Here is a 15,453-nt window from a genome sequence, read left to right as displayed (position 1 = left end):
TATGTGCCCCTGTCTGCTGCACCACTGTTCCTACGTTCTTTTGTTCTCACTATACATATTCATACCATACCTTTCCTGAACATTCTTGTCATCAGATGCATTTCCTGGAAACTAACTCTCAATTGCATAAACTTCTTATCTGCTCCCACCCTCACACATCACTGCGGTGTAATGGCTCTGGCTTTGCGCTCACCGGACTCTTGTTTTGTGTCAGTGAGTTTCATGGTTTTGCTGAACATTCCTTTTTCCAGGTCACTGATTTCTGAGGTTAACAAAACGAACCCTCCGCCGCTCCCTGCTACGTTCCACTGATCTCCTCGCTGCTCAATTACCTCTTGTCTTCAATTTCAGAGGCTTTTATTGAACCCACAGATCAGTGTTCTGTGCAGGAAGCAGTTTCATATTAGATTCAGGAACATGTTCCTGAGAATGTTTCTTACGCTTATACCTCAATTTGTTCAGGTTGTTTAAATTTTCTTGCTTAATTTGCTTCTTGACATGTCCTTTCAAGTGTACTTTCTCCACTTTTTTATTTTTTTATTTTTTTGCAAGAGTTGTCCATCTTTCTGTCATCCATTCTTTTCCTCCTGCTCTTGAATAATGTCTTCTACTGTGTGGCAGCCTTGACTTGGCGTGTTGCGGCCCTCCATCTTTCCCGCCCTCCTGAATCCCTTCACTCCTTTGCCACCTTTTGGTCAATCTAGGAACAGAAGAAGAACCAACGTTCTCCTGAAGGGCATTTGCTCTGTTTTGCTCAGTAGGGACCTGGGGATTTCCCTAGGCCCATCTTTTATCTGTCACATCACTAAGTCCACACCCCTCAATTTTTTGTCTGTGGGTGATATCCCCCTTAGCCAGGCTTGGTGCCAGGGGTGATAGCTCAGATGTGTTGGGGAGAGCACAGAGACCCCAATCAAGGAAATGACGTGTGTGGCCTAACACCACGTGAGGCCTTTGGAATAAAATAGGTATTAATGGAAATTAGGGCAGAACACGTATCTTGATGTTTGGGTATCCTCATCCTCCATCCAAAATTGCCTCTATTTCAGGTATCTACAACTGACAGTCATTGCTCTCTTGTAGCTACTGACTTTTCTAGGAGTGTAGCATGGGAGAGAAAGACTTTACATACTCATTAGCATGTCAAGGTGTTGTTTTCAGGTGTATTATCCCAGGAATGGTCACACTTTTGCCACAGACTTCTTAAACAAGGCCAGACTGAACTTCTGGTTGCAGAGAGACACTGTGCAGTCTGTGCAGGGCTGCTGTCACTCTGAGTTGTGTTTTCACATTGGTTTGCATTTCCAGTGCCCAAGGACTGTGTAGGCAGCTATAGAACGCTCTGACATCACAGAACAGTTGTGAACCTTTGGCAGGGGCTCGGGTTGCTGGTATCTCAGGAGTAGGCAATAAAAGCAAGGCTCCTGAGAACAATAGCTTCTTTGCTGGTCTAAGGAGAGGCACATTTTAAACAGTGACTGAATATGACTAAAAATAAGAACTTGACACTGGGGCACGAGAAGGAAGACAAAGGACACTGCTCCTAACCAGCAGGCTCGCTTACTTACAAACATAGCTTCTCTTCATAAAACCAAAACCAAAGCTGAAATCTGTTCGGCCCTGGAGGACTTCTAGACAAAAACTTGGATTTAGTGGATCAGTTGTTACTTTAGATGATCCTAATCCACTTTGCATGTATCACTTAGCGAAGCCCCTTTGAGGTTATGTAATTCCATTCGCAGAGGAACTGAGATGCTGGGCTTCCCAAAGGAAATGTGGAAGTTGGATGTGTGAAATAAAAACTGTGAAACCTAATGGTAAATCCCTTCAGTCAAATGAGTGCCTCTCATTCAGTGCACTGGATAAATTGTGACAGGTGAAAAACCCCAAGCCCAAGTCAGAGGTGGCAAAAATGTCAGCACTGTGTTTAAGAAAAGAAATGGGCCCCAAAACAGTTCAGTGTAAAAAAAAAAAAAAAAAATCTCCAGGGTAGTCTGAGATACTTCATAGCATGAAGAAAAACGTGGCTGAGCAGGAAGCTGATCATAGAAGACAGTCTGCAATGAACAAGGAGTTTATACAGCTTGAACACTGACTGTGAATTGAGCGTGTTTTGCTGAGCACTTTGAGCTGCAAGTTACTGCTTTTTTTGACACGGGAGCTTTGGTGACCAGCTGGGCGGTAACATAAGAAAGAAAAGAAGAAGGAATGTTATGAAAAAATGCTACTTCTACAGACTGGCGTGGTCTCAGACTGCTGGAGGTGCAGAGTCTTTCACAGTGGCTGCTGCCATCCCACTGGGCTCCTGTGAGTAGCACTACCTTTCCAGGAGCAGGTCACCAGCTACTGCAGTCCCACACCACCTCATTAACTTAACAAAGGGGCCTTTTAAGATGGAGGAAAAAAGACAACGTAATTACATAGTCTGCTTCACTGAAGGACATAGGCTGAAGCCTCACCCAAGCAGGACAAGTTAGTTCCCTTTTAGAATCACCTTTTGGATGACTTGCATTTCCAGTAGTGTTTTTACAGCATAAGAAAGAGAAGTATGTTTGTTTTAAGCATTTTCTTTTTTGAAACATACAGCAGAAGGAACAGAGAAATTACAAGAGGTAGTGAGTTGAGCAAATAAAATAATCTTTCATAAGAATAAAATGCTGCTTTCACAGCTGTAAATGTATACATCCGTATAATTTTAAAATACAAAATTACTTCTGTTGTGTTTCAGGCTCCTTCTTTTTTGGATTATATAATGAAACACTCAAGTGCTGGACTTGGTGAAGTGGTTTACCTCATAGCATTGGCAAAAAGAAACCATTCATGCAGCACTGGGCTTGTAACTCATCACAGGTGAGAAAGTTAAACTTGGAGTCAGTGTAACCAAAGTGCAGTTGTGTTCTTCACACCGTGTACATTTTGACTGGCTTGTAGAAAGAAAGTAGAAATTCATGACTCTCCCTGTCAGCTTCTTGAGATGACTGAAGAAAACATGATCTGCAACATACTTGGCCACAGCCTGACTCTGAATGAGAAGACAGGCTTTTATCGGACAGCGGAGAAAAGTCAAAGTCAGCTACCTGGAAAAGGAACATTAATGAGAATGCTTTTAATTCCAGTCATACCAGTTCAAATGAAACCAGGCAGAATACTCTGGGTTGGAAATGGCACCTGGTCCTCAATCAGTTTCTATCAGAAATCTATTCAAAGTTGGTGACAGATTCATACCAGCTGGACACAAGGATTGCAGCAGCCCTCCTAGAGGTCCATTTATGCGTATTGTGGCATGATGTTACCTCTATGAGGTACTTTCCAAAGGGCCAAGAAGCTATCTTTGATTTGGGAGCTCATGCCTTATAAATATGAACATGTAAAAAGCTACACAAGGGAGATGGAAGGGCACCAGCAGAGATGAGGGTGACAATTTAGTGTCACTTCAGTTAACATAACCATTGTTTTTTACTGTTTCCCATCCCTTCTCATCATCCCTCTGCTTTCTTCCGTGTAACCACTCCAGATACGTCCTCTGGAAGGAGTACTTCAATTCAAGCACATGCTTAGGAACTTTAACTAACTAGACATGATAGCCCTGGGAACTTGAATTGCAGTTTTGTTTCTCCAGAAGCCTGCTGGATGTTTTTCTCCATGCCTGTTGCTTAAACTCTGCCAGTGCAGACAGATACCAGAGAAATGCTCCCTCCCACTCTGTTTGCCTGAGGATGAAAGAAGAGACATAGCTGAAAGCTATCTAATTACTATCCCAGCTCAAAGTAATACCTCCACAAGGTCTTTCTGTTGTGTGTTACTTCGAAAGGTCGTGTACAGCACCAGTCCTACCATCACTGAAACCAGGGCGAGGCACAGCAGGACAAAGAAGGCTGGCTGGATTCCTGGGAAAGAGCACAAGGGGACATTCCTGGAGTGATATAATACACTGAGAAGAGGCAACAGAAGAAAAAGATGTTTTAGGAAAACTCTTCACATTTTTACAACAAAGGATGTGCGTGCATCAGGGAACAGATTTTTCAGCCTAGATTACTTCAGATCTTTCTACAATCAGAAAAGTAGGAATATGGGATTGCAAGGGTCAGCTTAAGCAGGCTAAAAAAGCTGTTTAAGTTTTAGCCCTAACTCCCAAGGGTGTCTGTACCTCTGTCGTGCCCTGAATGGGTAGGGAGGAATCTTGATAAGCATCATTGCAACAGCTGGTAGCCCTCAGCAAAGAGGATTCTACCTCTATGCCCTGAGCGTACACTACTGCCTCCTGCAGTGAGCAATCCTAGATGTATAGAAGTGCTGTCCCAATGGGATGTTCTGTAACTGTTCTGTTATCACAGTCCAGCTGACTCCTGGCCAGGTCCTCTTTCTCAGATGAATCAGAGCCCCACGAAGGGCAGGAAACAGGGTGGCCTGCAGGGATTGCTGGCTGAGAGAATAGAAACATGTAATGAAATGGAGATTAGAGAAGGCTACCCTTAAAAAAAAATACTGAAAAGAATTCAGGCTGCTTAATGAAGGGAGTGCTACAGCCACTTATGTTTTTGCACTTATCCTCTCTAACTATAAGAGAGAGAGAGACTATTTAAACTGAAAAATATGTAATTTAAATCTTCCCAGGGAACGCTTTAGCTTCAAGACACTCTGGAGATTAAGGGTTCAGCAGGATACAAAAAGCTCAGAGCAATTACAGTAGGCACAATATAAGCTTTCCCTTCTCTTCATGCTTCCTGAAACCTCATCAGCTGCAAGTTAATGCCTGAGACAGACAGAACCCTGGACAACGGGGAATGTGTGCACTGCAGCTCACCTGCTGGCCGCACTTTTATTTCATGGTAGGTCTGCAGCATCGTCACGCCGCTCTGCACCCGGACGCTGAGGCAGTACTGCCCGGCGTCGCTGAAGGTATGGCTGAGGTTGTAGCAGGAGCCGGCGATCGCCACCAGATGGCACTTCTCGCCTTCTAATGGAATGCACTCGGACTTTATAAGCCAGCATAATGCCAGCGGGGGGCTGAAATGACATGTAAGAACGAACAAACCACAACAGCGCATTGAAAGCTCCAAAATTTTCAGCTAACAGCTGATTAATCACTGGGATAAAACTGTAAAACATCTTAGAAAATAATAAGGTTAATCTAACTACAAATAGAGAAGTAATTAACAGTGCAATTACTTGGTTCATAGTGTTTGTCCACTGAAAAAAAGCCTTTGTGATGCTTTTATAACAGCAGTCCTTTCAGCTGAAAGCTAAATACCTGGGTGGGTCATAGGAGGCCATTGTGCATAGTAAAGCCATGTTCTGCTCTAACAGAGATAAAAGCAACCCCTCTTCTAGGGGAACATAGGTTGGTTTTCTTTTTTCTTTTCACACTGGAGATCACTGTGCTACTGACGAGCACCTGAGACTTCTGATTTAACAAAAAAAAAAAAGAGGAAATAAAAGAATGTGAATTGATCTCTGCACAATGGACTAACAGTTAGGATAGTTAAATAACTTGCAAGGATCTTGGTATTACAAAAACAAAAAGATTTCAGTTGTCAGGCTCTCTAGCTACAATCCACATTATGTCTGCATGCATTCTCACTGCATCTAGCTGATGCCATTTATTTACACTGTCAGGTCCTTGCTCCAACTGATTCTGCTTGGACTCCCCCTACACACTATGGACTTTGATTCTGATGACAGAGCTTTTCTTTACACTGTCTTACCAGTATTTTGTACTTATCTGCTCAGGGTAGTCTCTGGTAAGAAAGCAGCATGTTTATGTGTTTGATGACACATCTCTCAAGCCTTTGTTGTTGGTTTTGTCACAAACTGCTGTCACAGCAGTCCCAGCCCTGCTGCTAGAGGATAGGTCTGGCAAGCACTGATGGCCATCTTAGAGTCAAGCCTGGTAGCCTGTAATATTTTTTTAAACTATTCATATTTACTTGCATATTTGCAATTTCCAGTCCCTCAAAGTGCATTCCCCTTGCTGAGTGCAAACTGTGCTGTGTATCTGTACCACTTATGTCCTCGGTACACGACTGCATTGGGTGCTGCTCCCTCTGTCCTGCACCCCTACCAGCAGCCCTGCTCTTTTCTGGTTTGTTTTTGGAAATCCACTGTTAGGCAAATCTGCTCCCTGTAGCAGAGCACAGGTGAGTTACTCTTCTGAAGAATAAATTTCTTTGTGATCATGGAGATTTTTATGGTGAAGGCACCTTCCTGAGTGCTTCAAACATTACTTAAAATGCTTCTGCTATATGAGAAACCCTCACACGTTCTAAATACTGCAGCTCTAGAGAGCTTGTGCTCACAGCAAGGCGCTCCTGAGTCTCCTACATTCCTACAATGGTAGGTGATTAGTTACCCGACTTAGACTTTTCCCAGCTCATTACATTGCAATGTGACATTTCCATTTTCCTCTCCTTCCTTGACTCATTTCTCTTCAACAGCTTCATCTTTCTCTGGACTTTTCCTTCCAAAGATGACTTTAAAAACAAAACACGCTGCTCTCACTGTGCGGTGCCCCTTTCTCTTATTCATCTTCTGTCAGCCTTTACTTTGTCAAACTGACTTCTGAAACTCACCACTCCCATGTGCCAGTCAAGGGCTGCTGCCATTCAACAGGACTCTGACTGCAGTTTGATTTAATTATGAGGAAATTAATTGGTCAGGGATAAAAATTCAAAAGAGAGTTTAAAAATGTCATTGTTTCCACTATCTTCCTCTGGCAAGTTCTTTTTCAACATTCTATTTACAAAGGGATAAAGATAACCTTTGCTTTCTATATGAGGATTTGATGAGGAGATGAACATTTTAACATCCTTCTTTTCTGCACAGATGTGGGCTCTGTCAGACTCTTAGAGTTCACGGTATTTTAAGTCAAGAAAAAACAAGTATTCAACTGTGTTCTCTTCAATGAAGACTTTAACAAACAGTTCTGTGGGGTGCAAGTGACTTTTAAGGAAACAGAGGAGGAAAAAAAGCTTAGATAAAGTGTTTTGTGCAAAGCAGTAGTGTTTGCTACTTACGTGCCGTTGATGTGAAGAGATAAACTCAAGTTCTCCATGACGTGAGTCTCTCTGGAGCCCACTACGTGAATGCTTTTAACAGCATCTGAGAGGAGGAAAGCAAGCACATCACATGGAACACAACCTGAAATTCACTGGTTTTCCAGTAAATGTTTCATCTCTTAGACCATGCAGATGATAGCTGCATCACTCACACAAGCAACAGCTTCCTCACACCCTGAAGAAAGAAACCTACTGGTAGAGTTGTTAAGTTTTCGGAACGCTTTGTGATTTCTTTTTAGAATGTAATCAGGTACATAATAATGCACGGGATTATTGAAGTGTGTTTGTTTACAACTGACCAAATCAATGACACTTTCACAACACTTGTTCTAACAGATGTATTTTTTAGGGATATTCATCATAAATTAAACAAACGGATCCTCCGTAAGTATGATAAACAAATTATTTGAAGTTTTGAGTATATTTGAGTCTGTTACAAAAGACAGTGAAACTTCTAAGGAATGAAAAAGAAACAGAAGATTTTAGACTTTTTGTGAACCAGAATGGTGCAAAGTCCATTTTAGAATGCAAACCCTTCATTGAAAAATACTGACCAGTTCATCCACTTGAATCAGCACCTATGTTGTGTTACCACCTTAAAAACCTACCATCTAGATTGCATCACTACACACATGTAACATTTTATTTTGAGCGTGCAAAATGTTTTATAATTACCTAGCAGCTCCAAAGCAGTGGTAAAATCACCAGTTTTCTGCACAGTTTCTGTTTCATGTATGATGCTTCCAATTTGCTCCCATTCTGCTACGACTTTGAGATGCACTGTGCGATTCCCCGTGGTGGAGCAGTTGCAGTAGACAAAGGGCTCCTTGGTAATCTGATAAACTCTGTGTGCAATATGAAAATCGAAACTGAATTTTATCAAGTACTTGCTTATTTCTGATTTAACATTGAAAAAGGAGTATTTTCTTTAAAGCCAGTGGTAGTCAGCTATGATTCTAATTCTCCTTCATGTCCTCATCAGTAAGGATTAATGTCTGTTGCAGTTAGCAGATGTAAAACCAGTAAAACCATAGTCAGTATCAGACTCACAGTGTATTTATAGAATCAAGGATAGTGCTATAGGACTTAAGAAAATGGAATAGGAATAAACAATAAAAGATGAAAACTACCATTAAAACAGGTGGACTACAGCTAATTGAAGTATTGAAAAGGAAAAATAAAAGATATTTCTTTTTAAAAAAGGAAGATAGAAAGAAAGATGCAGCATTCAAAAACTGGATCTTATTTTTCTATTTGTGTACTCTTGTTTGTGCTGGACATAAATTTGTACTCAAGAGAAGGTAAATAGCTGGACGTCTTTCATCCTCCCTGCTGCAGGGTCATACCAATGGGCAAAGGCGTGTGTGCCATCCTGTGTATGAACAGCATTTCACTCTAGATGAACAGCTGAATGAGAGGCACCTTAAGTAATCATTAAAGAGAACAAAGTAACCACACCTACCCATCTCCAAAGTCCCAGTTGTAGACAAATGAAGCTGACTTGAAGTAATCACTTGGATCATGAAGACAGAAAGAAATCCGTGTCACAGCACCCATAGAAGAGCTGGAGCCATGCTTGATGAATCTGCTGTCTTCTATCTGGGCAATGGTAAGATTCCCCGTGACAAATTCTGCAGAAAATTAAGGTAGACAAAGAATGACAGCGTGTATCACTTTCATAGGATGCTGTGTGTACCGACACGTGACTTAAAATACACAGCATAATTCTTTCTGTGCCCCAGTCCAAACAGTTAAGTGTATTTTTGATCTATTACTCAATGTTGCTACACACGATGAGATTACTTGACTTACGGAAGGTTATACAGTGGGACAAGATGAAGCTTCTAATAGGACTGAGAGGAAAAAATCCTGGACTGACTGAGATAGGCAGCCTGCAGCACGGCCCAGTTGGTACAGTGCTGGCCAAAAGCTCCTGCAACGAAGGCCTACACAAATCAAACTGCTGCTGGAGGCCATATTTCCGCCTGGCTTTCCTTTTCTGATGCTAGCGAGGGCAGCAGCAATTCTGCTTTACCTGTGATCTGAAGCATGGTGACGTTCCTAGCAACTGGCCGACATAACCAGCAGTTTCTGTGAGTCACCCAGACAGATACGGGAAAAGCCCCAGGAAATTCACCAGTCACATTAATTACGGAGTGCAACCGCTGCTCGGATTTCTCTATCAGGATCAGAGGAGCATAAATCCAGTTAAAGTGATACAAGTTTGATACAGTGCTGTCGTTCTTCATCCTCAGAATGGCGTGAAGAGTAGCTTGAGCTCCTGTTGTGATGGGACCATTGTTGGTGATTTCCAGACCATACTGCTCTGTGAATTTCAGAAGCAGGACAAAAAAGAGAGACGTTGTAACTCAATGCATCTTACCTAGTTAGCTGTGGTTACGTGACTCACAGCACTAACTTCAAACTACCACCTTTTTGCCATTTAAAAATCTGGAACAGGAACTGTTGTGTGCATATATGCATTCCAACATGACACATCCGTTAGAAGGGGTCCTAGAAGTGTCAACAGTAGGAAGGAGTCTCTAATTAGAACATCCCAAAAACTCTTTTAGAGGTACAGTTAGGCTATAGCTATAGGCCCAGTGTCACTAATGATCTAACAAAGCTGTCATTGAGCTTCCAGCTACTGGAAGAAGGCCACATTCAGCTCTAATTTTGGTTGTTCCAATTAATTTATAATTAAGCACAACTCACCCTGATTCAAGAAGCTGAAATTCAAGTGAAGGAGAAAGCAAAACTTTTCAATAATATCCCCTCCACATCTTTTTGATTTCTGCAGTGCTAGTGAGGAGCAGAGTGAAGAAGCCAAAGGTGAAGATTCAGAACAATCCTTTGCAGCTACAGAAAACAGAAGTTACCAGGCTGGCCTCAAGAAATCTCTCACTGGGCAAACCATTATCCTAAAAAAAATATGGACTTCCTAAGCCAGGTAAGATTTCATCCAATTGCTTCCCCTGTCAGCTATACTGAACAGCTCAACCTCCTCCTAACTGAAAGTAAAATATCAGTACAGCTGTTTCTTCTTTATAATCTATAAGGAGACTCCACAGCTTCTCTGGGCAGCCTGTTCCAGTGCTCTGTCATCCTCAAAGCAAAGAAATTTTTCCTTATGTTTGTGTGGAACTTCCTATGCCCAGTTAGTGCCCATTGCCCCTTGTTCTGCCACTGGACAGGATTGAAAAGAGCCTGGAAATGAATGTACATGAAATTTACTGAGCAGATGGTGAGGCTGTGGCACAGGCTGCCCATCCTTGGAGGTTCCTGAGGCTGTGGAGGGGCCCTGGGCAGCCTGAGCTGCTGGGGAGCAGCCAGCCCATGGCCAGGGGTTGGGACTGGATGCACTGTAAGATACATTCCAACCTAAGGTAAGACACAATTCCAACCTATATTCCACCTATTTTATGGTGAAATGATCTGCTAAATCGAAACAAAACACAACAGCCACTGCAAGCTCTGAAGTGGGACAGAGCTGTGAAGGGGACCTGGCATTTTGCCACCCTGAGCAGTTCTCCTCCCAGCTGTTCTCTCATGGGAGAGCATGGGGGCAGTGCTAGGCAGAGCACTGTGCAGCTGTGGGGCTCCCTCAGTCTTCCAGCAGCTAACAGATTGCTCATGGGGACAGGAGGGAGCAGTGGGCCAGCTAACCCCTGCACTGCCTTTCCTGCAGCCCTCTGGCTGGGGTGGGAGAGGAGCACAAAGCATCCGTGTAGTGCCCTCACGTTATTCCAGGGATTGCAGGTGTTGAGCAAATCTGGATGCAAATGAGTGGTGAAAAACAATTTTCACAGTCCTGACCAAACTAGAACTCGTCAGTTGCCCTCATACAGGGCAAGGAACAGCTCTGAGTTTGTTCAGCTTCTGGGGTTCCCAGAGGAAAATGTGATTTAATGAAACCGAGTGCTGCGAGGTTCCAGCTCTCTAGAAGGTTCAGGACGTCCTCCGCTTCTTCTCAGCGAAACTTGCGGAAAAAAACAGCTGCCTCGCGGTTATCTCCTTGAGGCTATCGCCGGGCTCTGCCCAGCCAGGGTCAACCCGCCGCCGCCAATCAGTGCCTCCCCCACGGGCACGGAGCTCAGCAGCGCTCCGCGGTCCCTTCCACCTTTCCAACCCGAGACCAAAGCGGGAGCCGTATGCTGCCCGAGCGCCGCGGGAAGCAGAAGCGCTTCCCGGCTTCGGGCAACCATCAGCCCCCGGCCGGCCCAGCTCCCCGAGGTGACGCAGCCCGTCCCCGCCCCGCCGTCCCCGCAGCCCCACGCCCGAGCGCCTCTCCATCTCCCGGGGCCGCAGGCCCTTCTCTCCGTTACCCGGCGCCGCGGCGGCACGGCAGAGCAGCAGCAGCAGCACGGCGGGCAGCAGCACGCAGCTCAGCCGCAGCATGACGGGCGCTCAGCGCAGGGCGCTGCCCTCGAGGCCGCCCGCGGTACTGCGGCGCTCCGTCCGTCCGCCCCCGGGGCCGCTCCCCCTCGGCGGCGCCCAACCACCCCCAGGGGGAAGGGCCCGCGGGGCCGCATCGTCAAAAGTCTAGACGCGGACGGTCCGGGGCCGCCCCGATCCAGCGGTTGGCAGCCCTGCCCGCCGCCGCTCCGTGACCCGCGGGGCACCGTCTGACCGAAGCCCCTCCGCGTTCCTTGCGGCGCTGCCCGGCTCCGCGGGCGGGGGCGCGCCGCGCTGTGAGGGGGCGGTGCGCGAGCAGCCCCGAGCGCCCAAAAGATCCCGCGGGGCGGTCCGGCCGTGCCCCGTGCCCTCGGCTGCGCGTCCCGCCGCCCGCGGCCGCAGCGCTTGGGGCGGACGCTCCTCGGAGAGACCCGGCGGGGCCGCGCATCCCGGGGCAGCGCCGCTCCCCGTGCGCCGTGGCGGCGCTGCGATCGATGGCTGCGCTGCGCTCCGCCCGGGGGTGCGCGCGAGGCGGGCGGCGGGAGGAGGCGGCCGGAACTGAGCTCGGGAGCTTCCGTTGCGCCCATGCGCCGCCGCCGGGCTCCGGCAGCAACAAAGGAGGAGTCGGGGGGCCGCGGGGTGAGCAGCGCGGGGGTGGCGGGCCGGGGCGAAGCGGCGGGGCGGCGGGGCACGGAACAGAGGAGGAGGAAGGGCCGCCGTCCGGCAGATCCGCGCTCGGAGGCCTTGGGCCGCAGGGAGCGCCGGCACGGCCGTTCGTTCCGTGTCCGTGTCGGCGGGGATGGGGGCGGCGTGATGGCGGCGGCGGGGAGCGCCGGGCGGTGCAGGTAAGCGGCCGCGAGCGGCGGCGAGGCCGGAGCCGGAGGCTGAGGATATCCGAACGCGGGTTGCTGTGCAGGCGGGAAGGGCCGCGAGCGGCAGCTCGGCTGCTGGCAGCTCTGGCTGCGGGTCGCTGGTGGGATGCGGGTCGGAGGGCAGAGCGGCGGAAGCAGAAGGAAGGCGCTGATGCTGACTTGGATCTTGGGAGCCCAGAATGGTTCCGTTGGAAGGGAGCTCTGAGGTCGCCCCGCTCCGTCTCTTTGCTGTGGGCAGGGCTGCCAGCTCCCAAACCGGGCGGCAGCTCTGGCTGCCCATCCGTGCCCTTGGCACCTCCAGGGATGGGGCAGCACAGCTCTGCGCAGCGCTGACAGCACGTCACCGATCTCTTGGAGAAAAATTTCCCCGACGTCTAACCTAAATCTCCCTTCTTTCAGTTTAAAACCATTCCCCCTTACCCTTTCACTGGCTACTCATGTAAAAAGTCAGTTTCCTTCTGGTTTATACGCTCCATTTAAGTATTGTAAGGCTGCTCTTGAGTCTTCCCGCAGCCTTCTCTTCTCCAGGCTGCACACCCCCGATTTCCTCAGCCTGTCCCTGTCCAACCTCTGAGCATCTCTGTGCCCATGCCAACAGCTCCGCATCCCTCCTGAGCTGTGGCCCCAGGCCTGGGTGCAGTGCTCCAGGTGAGGCCTCAGAGCAGATGCAGAGAGGGCAGATGGGAAGAGCTGGGTCGCCTTGCTGTTTGGAGGTTTGTGCCTGTGCTCCTGGGTGCTGCACACACCAGGCATTGTTCACATAGGCCTGCAGAGATGTGCCCTGTGACTCTGGGAGTGAGATATGTCCTGTTCAGTGTGTTAGAAGAACAGGTTTGGGTAAGATGATGACTGCAATTGAGCAGGTATGTAAACTAACACACACATATATATTTTGTAGGTGTGTTGATCTTGATTCTATGTAGTGAAAGCTGATCTCCCTCCTCCAAGATGGCATTTGTTTCAGCACAAGGGCCCACAGTGGTGGACCAAACCACTCTGATGAAAAAGTACCTTCAGTTTGTGGCTGCTCTTACAGATGTCAATACACGTAAGATACAATTTTTTCTGTATTGTAAGTTAAACCATAAAATCATTTTTGAGCTGGAGGGGACCCTCAAACTCATCCAGTGTAACTCCCCCGCGCTGAGCAGGGACACTGACAGCTCCATCAGTGCTCTGATCCATCCCCTGAGCTTGGATGTCTGCAGGAACAGGGCATGACCAACATTCTCTGCACCCTGTGCCACTGCCTCACTATCCTTATTGTAAAAAACATTTTCCTTACATTCAATCTAGATTTCCCATCTTCTAGTTTGAAACTGTTTCTCCTTTTTGTCTTATCGGACTGCTAATAGAATCATAGAATTGTGTTCACTTGTGGTTTGTTTCACAAATGTCTGAATATTGTTCAAAAAGTTGACAAATGCATGCTAAATTCGGCTTAAATTTTGTTAAAATACTGATTTTTGAAGAAGCAAAGTGATGAATAATATTTCCTTGAGCCAAAGAGAGAGTGAGTGGTGTGTGTGGTTGTATGACAGGGATGTTTGTGAGAGTTGTGTGCCTTATAATTTGGCGGTGACAGCTAAACTGATAAGATCTGATTGCTTCTTTCATCAGTGAGCCTGGTACTTGCTTTCATGATTTAGCTTTGTATTTATTTACTTTTTTGTTTGGATTTCCTTTTTCAGCCGATGAAACCAAATTGAAAATGATGCAAGAAGTCAGTGAGAATTTTGAGGTAATTAATAAAAAAAGCTGTCCAGGATGGCAGTCCTTACGGTGCTTCGCGTCAGTCAGTGTGACATCTGGTATTATGCAGTTAAAAGATTTGTATTGTTGTTGTGAGTTGTAAATTCTACTATAAAGCACTTATGTTACTGCTGCATTTAGCAGCTACCCAGATGTTTGAAGAGTTCGTCTTTGAACTCGAGAGCTCTTTTGTTCTGTAGTCATTGTTCAGTGAGCATTTAAATAAAGGTGACATCACAGGTTTTCTTTTTTCTATTGAGCCGAGTGATCTGAAATCTGTATTTTAAGCATTGTTTTATTTATTTTGAGTTTGTGTTTTGTTCTTGTGATGCAAAAGGCCCTCTGTTACTCCTGAATAATCCCACAGGATGGAAGTGAGGAGCTGTCAGATGCAGTCTGTCATCAGGAGTGGAGATGACTCCAGTGACATCTCTTGTTCAGTGATAAATCAGGTTTAGATGAGCACCAGAAACAAAGTTGAGAAACAAGTTAAACCAAGCATATGTTAGTCAGATGGTACCGTCACTGAACACCTAGTTAGAATGAGTGTGTTCTGAAATTGTGGAGAACTTGTTCTTTTGTGGAATAAATAAATGCAAGATCTTAGAATAGCTGTAATGCTCTCTTTGTGTTTTTAGCTGTGATGAATAAGAATAAAAGTGCTGTTGCTGTAACAGCTTTTGTCCAAATCTGTGTTGTTTGAAGTGATCTTGCTTAGTCTGTGGCATGGACTCAGAAATACCCATTCTAGTGCTCTTTGATGTCATCAGATATTCTTAAGTAAGCTTTATGCGAGGTGCTGGAAGTGCAGTGCTGTGCAGATTTCAGTTGTTGATGAGCTTATCAGTGGAATCTCCCGTCCAGCAAACTATTTTGTTTAGGTTAATGCAGTGAAATGCAATTAGAGCTGTCACAACTGTATTATTTGCATTAAAAAAGTTAAAAGGCTTCATCGTTGCTTAGTGTGTGTAAGGGACTGAGCTGTCTGTGACCGTTCTGCAGTAGTTTGTGCACAGGCTGAGCAGAACTTACTATTACAGTAAGTGAGTATCTGAAAATATCCTCCTGGGATTTTGTGTGTGCTTGTTTCAAAGATGCTAACTCTGTAGTATGTCAGCAGATGCTTAAATACAACATCTGATAAAAATCACTGAAAATGTTTTCTAGAAACTTTGAATGTAACTTGATACAATCTGTGGTAGTGTGTTATGTCTTCATGTTTTCCTTTTCTTTTGAATTAGAATGTGACATCATCCCCTCAATATTCTACATTCCTGGAACACATCATCCCAAGGTTCCTCACCTTCCTGCAGGACGGAGAAGTTCAGTTTCTGCAGGAGAAGCCAGCCCAGGTAAGCTGTGCAGAGCGTCTCTTTGCC

General features: G+C 46.0%; 2 protein-coding genes across 7 annotated transcripts in view; one reads left to right on the top strand and one right to left on the bottom strand.

Annotated features, from left to right (window-relative positions):
* Positions 1-2,564: 2,564 nt before the first annotated feature.
* On the bottom strand, positions 2,565-11,537 carry TMEM130 (transmembrane protein 130). Of its 2 annotated transcripts, none has more exons than XM_048961897.1 (8): positions 11,381-11,537; positions 9,091-9,381; positions 8,518-8,686; positions 7,731-7,900; positions 7,014-7,098; positions 4,805-5,007; positions 3,775-3,887; positions 2,565-3,077 (listed from the first exon to the last, which is right to left on the bottom strand). In XM_048961897.1, the coding sequence occupies exons 1-8, from the start codon at positions 11,451-11,453 to the stop codon at positions 2,901-2,903; spliced, it is 1,281 nt and encodes a 426-aa protein (XP_048817854.1). In that variant the 5' UTR covers positions 11,454-11,537; the 3' UTR covers positions 2,565-2,900. The 2 variants fall into 2 exon arrangements, with proteins under 2 accessions (XP_048817854.1, XP_048817855.1); XM_048961898.1 differs by lacking the exon at positions 11,381-11,537 and adding an exon at positions 9,771-11,318.
* Positions 11,538-11,990: 453 nt separating this feature from the next.
* The window catches only part of LOC125700751 (transformation/transcription domain associated protein), a 73,171-nt gene continuing 69,708 nt past the window's right edge, over positions 11,991-15,453 (top strand). For 3 of the 5 annotated variants that reach the window (XM_048961878.1, XM_048961879.1, XM_048961876.1), the window contains exons 1-4: positions 11,996-12,089; positions 13,221-13,370; positions 14,014-14,063; positions 15,316-15,426. In XM_048961878.1, coding sequence (XP_048817835.1) covers positions 13,271-13,370; positions 14,014-14,063; positions 15,316-15,426 — 261 coding nt within the window. In that variant the 5' untranslated portion in view covers positions 11,996-12,089; positions 13,221-13,270. Of the gene's footprint in view, positions 12,090-12,139; positions 12,296-13,220; positions 13,371-14,013; positions 14,064-15,315; positions 15,427-15,453 lie in introns of those variants that run through there. The other 2 variants (XM_048961880.1, XM_048961877.1) reach the window with 2 other exon arrangements.

This window comes from Lagopus muta, chromosome 15 (assembly GCF_023343835.1).
Source record: "Lagopus muta isolate bLagMut1 chromosome 15, bLagMut1 primary, whole genome shotgun sequence".
NCBI lineage: Eukaryota > Metazoa > Chordata > Aves > Galliformes > Phasianidae > Lagopus > Lagopus muta.
This window is presented reverse-complemented; position numbering and strand designations above follow the sequence as displayed.